General features: G+C 34.5%; 1 protein-coding gene across 1 annotated transcript; it reads right to left on the bottom strand.

Moving 5' to 3' along the window:
* Positions 1–921: 921 nt before the first annotated feature.
* Positions 922–10,129, bottom strand: LOC116107995 (anaphase-promoting complex subunit 4-like). The gene is made up of 19 exons (XM_031394280.1): positions 9,838–10,129; positions 9,640–9,751; positions 9,428–9,519; positions 8,813–8,896; positions 8,478–8,714; positions 8,273–8,353; positions 7,674–7,825; positions 7,262–7,422; positions 7,043–7,143; positions 6,879–6,953; positions 6,233–6,412; positions 5,089–5,171; positions 4,915–5,013; positions 4,113–4,217; positions 3,704–3,842; positions 3,259–3,477; positions 3,019–3,171; positions 2,121–2,202; positions 922–1,157 (listed from the first exon to the last, which is right to left on the bottom strand). Exons 1-19 carry the CDS (start codon positions 9,904–9,906, stop codon positions 1,063–1,065), a joined length of 2,319 nt encoding a protein of 772 aa, XP_031250140.1. The 5' UTR covers positions 9,907–10,129; the 3' UTR covers positions 922–1,062.
* Positions 10,130–13,732: the final 3,603 nt, after the last annotated feature.

A 13,732-nucleotide genomic window follows, 5' to 3' on the forward strand; every position in this document is an offset into this window, starting at 1 on the left:
AAGGTTCGTTTAGGTATCCGTGGCAGAGTTTCGCTTAGTTGAAGGTTTGATTTCGTGAGAGAAAAGTTGTGGAGGTGATAACTATGGATACGATACTTTGATTTCATGAGATTTTGTTGAAGAAAAACCTATAGTTGGAATAATTAATACGAAGAGACAATAGAACCAGAACTGGCGAGTGCATAACCCTGGTTTTGGAAAATTGGAACCGAGAATTCTTGAGTCCAGTTTCAGTTCTTGCAGTGCTGGAACTGGGAACCTGAAACCAGAACCGAGGTTTGGATACTCGATAGGAATTGGGATTGAATTGTAATTCTTGTAAACTGTTAGGGCTGTATGGTTATTTTTTGGGGGTGTATTTGTCATTTTTTTGAAAATAGGGGTATCAATAATGTGGATACCCATATCCGAAAATTATTATGTTTAAGTTCTGGTTTCAGGTTTCTAGGAACCAGAACCAGTTGGTACTGATTTTGATTCCATATCTTAGGAACTAACCAATTCCGATTCCTTCAAAAACTACAAGGTACTCGGAATCAATCACCCTTAAATAAAGTGTCTAACTTGAGGTAATGACAAATGGGCGGTATGTTATTACTTTATAATTAGGAAAAGTATTATCATTTCATATACATATTAAGAATCAAGCTAAAACGAATTATTAAATAAATTAATGTACAAACTAATAACAAAAAAGTCTATGGCATGATACCACTAATTAACACATGAAACGATGAATATCCTATTGTTATTATTTAATAACTATCAATTATATTTAATTTAAAAATAAGTGAAAAAATTGCGAAATGACATAAATTCGTAGGTTGATAATATTGGATGATCTTCTAGATTTTTCTTGTGATATATATGAATACATATTTATATAAATTTTAAATCAGATTAGTTTTAAACAATCTCCTTTTCAATATTCTAACAAAATAAATTATATAAACAAACAGCCCTTAGGCTAGAATGTTGGTTAATTTTGATTTGAATAGTCTATTAAACAACAAACATGACATGGGTAATAAAAACTCAAAAGAAAAAGAACATAGGATTGAGTCATTCTGTATCTGAAACTTTATCTTCATCTTCCTCTAGAATGTAGACCAAGGCTCGCTTCCTTGCAGCAAACACGCAAGCCACCCCTCTAGATGCTGTTACAGTAAATTTCCATAAAAGCGTGTCAAAATATTTGAACTTCAACTTACATCTCAAAACTTCTACTATTAACTACAACAAACCTTACAACATGTTATACTATAACCTATGTTATTGTTTTCCCTATAGTTTTTTTATGTGACAAGATGGCAAAAATGGTAAGAGGATGAAGATGATGGTAGTGAATACTGCAATGGTTGTGAAGCTAAAGAATGAGAACAATGTCGGTAAGCGTTACATGATGAATTCATGAGAATCAGCATTAGATGAAGAAAGATTAAGAAGTTTGGAAGAGACTGAGAGGCACATGCACATATCATTGAAATATAATTATGCCTCTTTTGTCTTAAGCATTGGGGACACAAACACATTCTTTGTAGGGAAATGTTACGGAACAAGACAGGAATCATTGTACAAATGTAACAAATGGTAGTCAATTTTGACATATATGATGACCTCTTAATAATTGACCCAAGTAGTAGTGATGCAGTTCGTGTTTGAACTGTTGCTTAAGATGAATTCCATGCTTATGTGCACAATAACCTTCCAATGTATTAATACACTGATGAGCACCTTCCATGTCAAATACGATAAGGTCTAAGAAATTTAGTTTATCAGCATAGAAATATCACAAGAGCTAATGCGAATCCAGTTCAGAAGATACAGCTATGATAATATATACCAGAAATTTATCAGTTTTTTGAGTTATATTTATTGTGCAAGGTGAGATTTTTTTCTTTTTTTGTTTGAGTAAAACCTCGACAATGCAAGGGAATTTATTGTGCAAGGTATGCCAAAACATAAGATGCAAATACATAAACTGTTAGATACAACTCGGCAGAATCCAGATTATTAGTCAACATTGGGATTTTAAGTGCAACATATAGGAACCAGATTAGACTCATTGTTCTTCCAAAAAGACTATTAAAGATTAACAAAAATTTCAGATACACACTTACCGCTAACTGCCAAGGGAGCAACTACTGAATGAGGAATACTGCGAACCTTTTCATTTTCCATTTGCAGGTACACAATAGAGTCCTAATCAAACAAATTTCTGAGAAGTAAGATTTTGACAAAACAAAATTTGATAATGTAGAGCAACAAGTAAATCAACTTTGGGGTTCATCCTTTCAGAAGTAGATACAAGTTAAATGAGGATGCACAAAAGAGCAAGGAAAGGGCATGAAGATATATGAAACGCTGATTATGTACTTAATGCAGCAAAAACAATGCCAAAAAGGACAGTTTCAACTTGAAAGAACCCCGTGAAGAGAAAGGGCTCCGGGATAAAAAAACTGTAAGGATTCTGATAGGTCCACCTGCAATCTAACTCAACACACAGCCAAACCACATCAATAACAATGCATGGACAAGCAATCTGGATAAACTCCAATATGTATATTAATCAGATATTAGCAATATGATAATCAGATGACAATGGAACAAAGAGAACTGTAACCAGTAAATCCTAGCATTTCGAGGAGCCAGGAGCCTCCATTGTTCAGCCTCTAAAATTATATTCAAACCTACTACTAAGACTCATAATATTTATATACTAAACCTTTCCGTAATTGCCCTTACTCACACAATTCTTACTCTCACAGACTCACACCCACATTACACCTGTGATTACACCTGTGACTTGTGGACCCTATACCGTAACAAACCTCCTCACTGTCTATTACGCCCTTTAAGGGTGTACACCTTATGCACAGCAGGTCCATCAGATTCAAACAGATGGCAATTACAGGATTTGCACGGCTATTGAAATATAAACAAAATTCAGGTGCCAAAACATAAAAAACTATTGGAGCCAACAACATTTTGTTCAATTCAAGTAGACACAATATTTACCTTTAGGTGATGTAACTCCCAATGGTTTTGACAAGTTGATCTTGAAATAGATACAAATGGAAGGTCACTAGCTTGCACAATTATCATACAACCTTCTCCAGAGTTTTCAGAAGAGGTACTTGTTTCATTTAATAACAAAACAAGTTGACTTTCCTGTATCAAACATAACCGGTAGTGTCAGATTCCATCAAATTAAAACTTAAAGACTGAACACTGCCACGTGATATAGCTAGGTCCTACCTTATATAATGACAGGTCCACACAGTTATAACCTGCAGGAACAGATAACAACACAACTTCCAATGAAGTGCAACCCCTTTCTACATTGCTTACATCATGCATAAATCCCCTTGCTATGCCAATACAATTTGCAATATCTGAGAAAGGTTCATCGGGCACTCGGAAAGATATGTAATCAATAAAATCATGATAAGAAGTCTGGTCAGATTGGGAGACATCCTACATCCAAAGAAAATCATTAGTATGAAAGGGATATTTAGTAAGAAAATGAAAAACAGGTTGCAATCGTTATCATCGATGATGAGATTAAGCATGTAAAGCATAAAACTTCCAATCAATCATACTTGGCAACAAAACGTACAAATCATCTGGTGACCATGAAAGATAGGACTTAACACTATAGTTAGGAAAAAGATAACAGAACTTCCTAATCATTTAGAAGTACCTCGTAGTATGATATTGACATAGGCACTGCTATAGACATAGGTGTTGGAGAAGATGGAAGAGGAAATAGTGGCAGCAAATCCTCACAAAGAATCTTCTTTGAAATCGTCGTAAAGGGCATCAGGAAAGCTTCCTTGAAACTGAAATTGTAGGCATTAATTAGAAATGTATAATAAGAACTAATGTATGCTAAACAAATTCAGTTGTAGGCATTAATTAGAAATGTATAATAAGAACTAATGTATGCTAAACAAATTCAGTTGCACATTAAAACGTTAAAAATGACTCCATTACATATACGAATTCATCATGTTTGTAAGCTCAAATAAACCATTACGTGTTCACCATGATATCTCTATTGGAATAATACCACTCTAAAATAGATGAGAACAAAAGAGAGAAAGTTATGCCTGGACTCCATCTGTTGAAACTCTTTGAGCAATGTTCTTTGCAGATAGTTGCAATCTGAAAATCCTCCAAACTGAACTAACTCTCTAACTCTTTGCATTGTTTCCCTACGGATTTTGAAACACTAGATTATTCAAAGAATAAACAGATATTTGAAAAACACTAAGATCTGCATATACATATGTGTGTGTGTGTGTGTGTGTGTCAATAGAACTTAATATTTGCATTCATATGCACATTGTCTAAAACGTGCATAAAAACACCAATACACACATAAAATGAAATAAACGGGATTTTTTCAATTGTAAATGTGTACTATTTTCAGCCCAAAAATAAAACAGCCAATTTTTTACCTTGTTATGTATCCATTAGACATGTCAAAGAAAATTTGTTTGCCTGACACCAAGCGTCAATAAGAACAACAGCAAATTTTCTCTAAAAATTAAGTCCTTGATGAAAAAGCTATTCTTTTATAACCTGATTAGGAAGGGCTAGTTTAAAATCTAGATATGATTTCTATACAATAACAAGTCCCAATGGAAAATTAGAAGCAGCTGCATGATAGTTTGCACAGCAAACTGATTTTAGGCTACAGTAACAAAGTACTGGAGACATTGAAAACCAATAAGGATGCGAGGTTCTAGCCAAGTTTTATTTCAGCTTATAGATTGCCTCTACATTAAACAAAGGACTAATCCACGAGACCCTATACATGGTCATCTAATACATTGGGACAGACAGGACCACCAGGGACAAAATGTTGAATGGCAAAGTAGGATGCCAATAACAAATGAAAATACTCACAGATCAACTTCTACATCATGATCAACTTCAGAGGGCTCCAGCAACTGCCTAACAGGATCCTGATCATATAAAAACTTCAAGAATACAACAACGAGCTCGCTGCCAAAAGAAAGAGTAAACATAGAATAAATGCCAACTACCAGTTGGAAAATAAAGAACATCTGAAAGACAAACCTATTGTATCTTGGAAGTTGATCGCTTGGTTCTTGCATAAATAGCTTTATGCATTTTAAAAGCCAGTTGAAGAAATTCGAAAACTGAAAGAAAAAACAAATTTTAGAATTTCAACACAAATAATACAAATACAATGGGTAGATCCACTATTTCAAAACAATCTGTTGTTTTCAATTATCCATCCATCAAATGCATCTCAGTGACTAGGATTAAAATCAATATTGAGTTGTCATCTATCCCAAAAGTTTAAACTAATAGGAAAATTCCCAACAATACAAGTTAAATTCTAATAAAACCATTACATGCATGACCAAATTAGTGACAATGGAAAAGTCATGTAATATCCAAACAAGCCCAACCTGCTATATCTTATACTTCTGTTTTTTGACACGAAGCTTTTTATTATAAGTAAATTAATTGAATTACAACATGCAAAAAAAGGGGCTTGAATACCATCTTTAGTAGAAAGTAATCTCCCAAATTCAAACTGAAAATAAAAAATAAAAATTAACAATGGTATTTAAACTTCAAAAATTACATTATTTATTTGAGAAGAAGTTGACCATGGATTTTTTTTCATAAAACTAATAAACCTTGTACTGAATTAGTCCAATATAAGGAGATACACCCCTGAACCAGGTGTCCACATATCAAAAAACCAAGAGAGAGGAAACAAATTTGCAGTGAGTAATCATCCTCCCCTGCACTAAGTATACCCTAAACTATACAAGATTAACCCAAAACTCCTTCCCAATTAAGATGAATAAAGAAACAAGTATAATCTTGCACTCTATAGCAACTGAAGCCTAAAGTAAAGAAAGAATTTTTAAGTTTTACAAGATTTTGGAAAGAATGACCACATGAACATCTCTAAACTTACATTTATGAGCCACAAGACATAATGTATATGCGTTATACATCATCATCAATGTACTAATTAAAAAATGTCTAAACTGACAAATTAGGCATATAGGATGGCAACACTTGATATGGTAGACCTTTAAAAGAAGAATGATGAATGCTAAAAATTGTTCATTCACTAGTTTAGTCAAAATTCTGTCACATAGAAACATGACATGTGCAAATGCAAGCATACATACAAAAAGCTAATACAAATAAGAATTCAATCCTCAATTCAGAATACCTGCTGCACCACAGATGAAAGCACCCTCATAAACCGCTCAACTTGTACTAGAAACATACCAGACTTCTCAGATGCATGGTTAATTAGCGTCTCATCCAACCCAATACCCTGATACCGTACACGCCATCTTGAAAGGCCTCTTAGTTCTCCCATCCTGAATCCAATAATTTCTGCAGCAGGCTGGGAAATGGACATTTATCTTTTAGTTTCCACTCAAGCCCTTGATATAAGGAACACAAAACAAACTACATCAGGCACACAGAAACTGCAACAGCTTGCAACGAAAATGCAATAAAAAAGACCAATTTTGATTAAAAATAATGAGTATAACTCCAACATATTCCTTGCATGACCATGTGTGTGTGTGTGTGTGTGTGTGTGTGTGTTTAGATGATTGTGTGTATGGGTCTATATAATTAAACATGTTTACTGGCAACCCCAGTCATAGAAGACTGAGATACAGTCACCCTCAGCTCTCAGTTACAAACACAAATTGAAAATCCATTACAATCTACTCCTTGAAATAAGATGTTTTGCACATATTTTACAATCCACTCAATTAAATAAGATGATTCGCACTTAGTACTAAGTTTATTAATGGTTCCCAAATGGGAATCACATTAGCAGAAGACAGAAAATAGTGCACCTGAAGATGATCAAGGACAATAAGCTGAAGTTCTTTCCCAGCACCACAAACAGCCTTTGACACACGCTTGACAGCCTGTTAGCCAATAAATTCAATAATGTATAATCACAATAGGCTTTCATTGGAAGAAAAAAAAAAAAAAATCCTCAAGATTCCAAGCATACCGCTTCACCAAGAGAGTTAACTAGAAACTGGTGAATTGCTGGACTAGTACGAGCACCACCTAAAAGGCTTAAAAACTCCTCCTGGGGAGAAGAGTCCAGACCTATATGTAAAAGGTAGAATTGAATGAAAGGAAAGACCCAAACTTAAAATCAAATATTTAAAAAGAAAAAGAACGAGGGAAATATCATAACTATAATGTGTTTGCAATCAGAAGTTACCATTGTCAACAATCAAAGTAGGGAGAGAATCAAACTTCTCGTGAAAATTGTGCATGGCATCTGACCACTGCTTACACATAATTGTTAGTGAAGCCCTGATAACCTCCATTAAATCCTCAATGTTAGAAGCTTGCTGGGCCATCTGATGGAGCTCATTTTTCCTTCAAATACGAGAAAAATGCATTAGTTAACATGTCTATATCAAGTTAAAGTAATTTTAAAACACCATAAAGTCTTTCAGTCTAGTCTTTCATCTAAAGCAGCAATTTCTAAGTGAGAAAGAAGATGCAGCAGAGAACTTTAATGAGGAGAAACTCAAAACAAATATAATTTTAACACTACAATTTAATACTTAGAAGTAGTCAAACAACATAATTCATAGATATAATCCTAGTTTCTCCAGCAAAGTTACCTCTTTGAGAATATGGAAGAATTCAGAACTAAGCTATGTAAGCCATGCATATCATGTCCACCTATTTGTTTCTCACCCAATTTATCCTCATCTTGATTAAGTTGTCCTGAGCACATGACTATCAAGCGACAAAGGTCTTTTGACAAAGCAACCTAATGACAGCAATAATTAAACAACATCAGCTAGCACCATTACAGTCTGCTATTGACCTGTGGCAACTGAAATATGTAAAATGGTGTTTTTCTTGGAATAAACACAAAAACAGAAAAATAATTCTCTCAATATAAACTTTTCATTAGTCCACAGCTGAACCTTTGAAACAAGAAGACCATGGCAAACTCTTGGACCAAAGTACTCTTGTTACAGATTCTAGTACTGTGGTGTTAGTTAGTACCAGCTTTTCTTCTCATCGCCAAACCTGACCAAAGTCATTTATAAGAAATGCCTTAAATTATCTAAAAACAATTTGCTTTAGTATTAAATGAATTTACTCAAATTATGCAATATAGATAACTAAAGATTCCAATTTTCAGCAACACCAACCTATAACATACATTCTATACTTCCTCAAAGGCTATCCACATCAGTGATAAGCATACCTTGAAAATGGAAGCATTCATAAGTTGGTATGTAGCTTGTTTATCCACAAGGGGAGTAGGAACATAAAACTCATGTATATTCTGGCACATCGTAAAACAGAAAACAAGAGAAGAAGAAAAAAAACTTGGTTAAAAGGAAAACAAAAAAAAGGGATCTAATAATATCAGCATGTATAGATCACATTTTCATTGGGATATAACTTACTATTTTCCCTATTGGAAATATCCCGAAGATATTAAAGCATATGCTTCCATCTTTGTCTCCACTACATAGAATATTAAAACGTTGATGTGAAGAATTTGATAGCTCAAAAAATGAATCTTCATTATCATCCATGAAGCCAGTTCCAGACACCAGTCCAGGCATTCGAGGAATTCTTGGAGCAGGAGGGAAGAAACGAGAAGTACGGTCATCATATGTTGAGATGTCAGCAGAATTATTCTGAGAACCCAATTCAAGAAGGAAAAGGAAACAAGAATAAGCATACAACTCTTAAGGGGACATACTGGCTAAAATAAAAAGATAAGATTAACTAAAACCTTAGTGAGTTGTCCATCCTCCTCCCAGTTAAGACATACAACAGCAACGGTATGGGATTTTAAGCTTCTCAGCAATTTTCCATTCTGCTTAACATAACATACACGAGATTTAAGAAGTAGAAAGAATGTAAAATGATAAATCAACTATTGCATAAGAAATCAGAATGAAATAATAAGACACAGCAAGATAATGATTACATAATATATGAAAAATAATACTCCCCTAGTTGAGAGCTAACTTTAATGCAGAAGACCAAAGCATCATAGCATAAAATGGCAAACTCCCAATTCTTCTATTAGATTTTAACAATAAAACAAGATGAATCATGTCCATTGTAAAGCATCTGGTTGCGGGGAAGTAAGTACGTATAATGCCATCTTAGTAAGTCAAGAAACAATGAATGGCTAACAAGAAATGTCTTAATTTTTATTTTTTATTTTTTCATTTCAAGCAAAAGAATCAAGAGATTGTTACCTATTCAAGATATGAAAACCTTAATAAAGTAGGAGCATCACGTGTCAATCAATGCCTTAACCAAACATACATTATTTGAGTCAAGTGAATCGGTTTACTTAGTCATATAATCATATTTAGCTAGAGAATATGGTACTCACTTCAACATCATGCAAGGAAACGGTTCCGTCTTCTAGCCCAACGGCTATTGCTTTGCCATCAGGACGCCAACACAGGGACGTAATGGACTTTCCTAAAATAAAAATGACAGATGTTAACTTTTGAAAATTCAGATAATTGCGCTTAATAAACACAAAAATAAAATAAGCTATACGGACGAGAAAAAATAGTAACAATAATACTAATAATTCACCTGGCGAAATGGTCCACAACCTTTGCCAATTGAATCGGTGCAGCAAAATCTTCGATTCTTCCGTAACCATGGCTAATAAATCCTTCTCCGGATTCCATTCCGCCATTTTGATCTATCAATTGAGAAAACTAAATAAATAAGAAAACGCATAAAGAAGTTAATTGAAAATGTATACAAATAAAAATAAAAAATAAAAACCTGAGAGGCGACTGGTTTGTCGAATTGTAGCTGAAACGGCAGCACACGCTGGGCCTCATCGGTTTCCATTACCGAAATTCAACAAATAAACACAAAAATCTTTGGGAACGCAGTAAAAACCCTAGAAACTGGAACGGCGGTGCAATGCCGAGCAAGAGGACCACAATGAAAACATCTAATATGAAGGTTACCAGTAGTGATTGGCGATTGAAAATGAGGGCAAATGGCGGGCTTTTTGAGGGTTTAATAGCGGAGTTTATAGTTTTACACCACGGTTTAAAAAAGGAGTTGAGACTAACCGTGCCGTTTCAAGGGTTCGAACCCGTGGCTAAGACTGGGCTTACAAAATACGGGCGAATAACATTTTTACCCTTTTCTATGCTTTTGTTTTCCCCTCAATTTTAGAAATTGATGAAGTTACCCTCGTGTTTAGAGCTGGGCAAGGCCCAGTCCCAGTCGGGACTGGGCCCAATGGGACTGGTCCCTATTTAGTTGGGACCAGTACTAGGCCCATGAGAAATATCAGGGCCTAGACTCGTCTTAAGCCCATAGGATCGATCCCGGTCTTATAGGCCCAGAAACTTATGTTGACCCCTTATTTTTTTATATATTTAGGGGCCAAATCAAATATTATATAGGCGGTGATTTGTGAATTTTTTAATTAATTAGTAAATAAATAAAATGAATAGTTAATTGGTTATAAATTTATGGTGTTTTTAATTAAACATTAAAGAGATAATTTAATTTTAACATAAATATAATATTCAAACAATCACACTTCACAAATAATCAATTAAATAAATTTGTTTTTACTAAATTAATTTACATAGTCAATATTTACATCGTCCAAATATGTGTTTCTGAAGAGGTTGAGTAGTTCAGGATCTTTAGAGTGCTGTTGTAATCTTATGTCTGCATGAGTCTAATCCCGTAAATATGTTATGACTTCAACTATCTCATTGGTTAAAGAGCATTTTTTGTTTTAAAAAGTGCAGCCACTAATTGAGAATGTTGACTCAAATGCAATTGTCGAAACTGCCACAGATAAAATATCATGTGCCATTTGTGCTACAATGAGGAATCGACTTTTATTTTGGTTTCGCCATTGAAGCAGATATATCTCACGTTTCTCCTTCTTGGTCATGTAGGACATGTCCATTTGTAGGTACCGATGCAGCTCATTTGGTCCATGTCTGTACGAGCTGGAGCTACTACTTCCACCACCATCACTACTGAGTTCCATATATGTCCACATGCTTGATTCTTGTTGATAAATGTCTTCATCAGGGTCATGTTGGTTGTCTTTGCTGGGCGTTCACATTGTACCTAGTCTGATATAATAATAAAAAAAAAACTTTCCAATTTTCTGTTAAAATCTATCAAATAAGAACTATAGTCATGTTCTAAATGATGGCTTATCTCAATAACCATACATTTAAATACGTTTAATTTAAACCTAGGATCTATAATAAGACCTAATCTATGTAAGAATGAAATATCTAACCAATATTTCTGGTATTTTGTTTCCATTTGTGAAACAAGGTCGCTTAAATCTTCATTATATCTATGTTTAACAAAAGTTTTAGAAATTTGAAGTAAAATATCTGACGTGACATTAGTAGTAGGATAACAAATACCACTTAATGTATTAGTGGAATTGGAAAAAAACTTTAAGAAATGAATGAAAAACATTGCAAACCGTCCAATCATCATTGTTGACAACTTCATCCAGATAATTCTTCCGATTGACGAACTTTGTAATTTGTGTTGCGTTGACATAGCTCTTTGCAACATCAACTACGTGGAGCTCCAACGGACATGCATGTCCGTACATAACTTCTTTGGTCGAACTGGCGGCTCCTCTTGGTGACAATATTTTATGTACTCATTCCATCTTGTATTGCTACCGGCGATGAATCTGATAGCTGCGCGCACCCTTTCAATCCTCGAATGTATAGCTTCTAAATCTGCTTTAACAATCAAATTGATAATGTGGCAAGCACATTTCTGGTGAAAAAATTTGCCATCACCATGCGGATCCAATCTCTTTTCAAATAAAGAAATTGTCGTAGTGTTATTACCTGCATTATCAGGTATTAGCGCCACAACTCTCTCAGTTAATAAATAACCTTACAAAACTTCAATAATTGTTAAATAAATAGTCTCAGCACTATGTTTAATATATAATGGTTTAAAACCTATCAATTTTTGTTGTAAACGCCAACTATGATCTAGGTAATGTATCGTGACACTAAAAAAATCTATTTTTGATCTAGTAGTCCATATGTCTAAAGTAAGTGCAATAGATATATTCCTAAAATTTTCAAATTCTATTTTAAGTTGATCTTTTTTTTTTTTATTATAAAGTTTTTGTATGTCCCTTCTACTTGTACCTCTACTAACAGGGTTATATGCTGGACAAAAAACATCTTTAATCATTTCAACAAAATAAAGATTTTCAGATAAAGAAATAGGAGAGTCCGTAGCAACTATGTATCTTGCTATTGCCTCTCGTACTTTGAGTGCATTGTATTGCCAAGTTGAGAGAGCTGATGATTGTGGATTAAAATAAAGTTGAGTTTGAATTTGTTTATCGGGTCCGATTGAAGTTGAACCAGATGGTCCGGACTACATATATTGGGGTTGCTTCTTCCCCAAGTGTCGCTGCATCGTCGAAGTCCTGTGCTCAGCACCGATAATGGTTGGACAAAAATTACATACCCCGCATGTTTCTTCCCCCTCCCCATTTAGCTTTGCCCGTTTTGATTTGGTGAAGTATTGTCATACCCGGACATGACCCTCTTTGACGGTCTTGTCGTGGTGTCGCAGCTCGCTTGTGTTTGGCTAGACGAAGTTGCGGATGTCTCTAGTTGTCGAATTGTTGTCTGTGGTTGTGGAATTGATGTCTCTGGAAAGGGTTAAAATGGATCGAACCCTTCCATTTCTTCGATGGATGGAACATAATACTCATTTGGGGATGATCCTCCGAATGCATAATTTCGGGAATCCATTATGAATTTATGATAAAATAATAAATAACAAAAATTGGAGAAATTGAAGAAATTGAATAAAATAAATAATAATATGAATAATAGATGAATAAATATAAACATAAATTGAAGAGAGTTTGAGAATTGGAGTAGAGAGAATGAGATATTGAGAGTTATGAGCTATGAGGAAAATGGGTGGATAGAGGGGTTATTTATATATAGGTTTGGGGGAAAGTGAAAGAAAAAAAATTCAATTCTTATATAATTTTGTTTTGGTAAAATTTTCGTTTAGCTCTTATATTTATTGTCAATTATTAAAATAGGGGGTTATTGATATTTGCTAGGGGTGTATAGGAAATTAAGGGTGGGGATTTAGGCCTAAGCCTAGGATTGATTCCATGCTCGAGCCTTGGAGGAGAGACCAGCCTAAGCACTGATCCCTACTCCTTGGGCCTAGTCCGGGTTTGAGCTTAGGCCCTATAGGACTAGTCCTCCTAAGGATCGTCCTAGGTCCGATTTTTTGGGCAGTCCCATTGGGCCCAGGCCCAAATTCCCACCTCTGCTTGTTTTCTTCTTCAAATTCCAACTTTAAAATTAAGGGAATAACGAACCCTGAAGTTTAATAAAATAACAAAGTTCCCTTAAAGTTTTTGAAATAACAAAAAAGTACCCTATCGTTTGTAACAATTGACATAAACCTAGGTTGCATTTAGTTAGGGCCCTTGAAAGATTACTCCGATAATCTATATTTTAATCCAATCATTACCTTATTTGGTCCAGCAGGTAATAAAAGATTCTAGTAATCTTTTATTAATAGGAGATGTGATATAGGGTGCGTTTGGATTGGGGGCATATAAGATAACAAGGGTAATCTTTGTTTATTTTACAAGATTCCGGTGTTTGGT

Source organism: Pistacia vera, unplaced genomic scaffold, assembly GCF_008641045.1.
Source record: "Pistacia vera cultivar Batoury unplaced genomic scaffold, PisVer_v2 Contig550, whole genome shotgun sequence".
Lineage (NCBI taxonomy): Eukaryota > Viridiplantae > Streptophyta > Magnoliopsida > Sapindales > Anacardiaceae > Pistacia > Pistacia vera.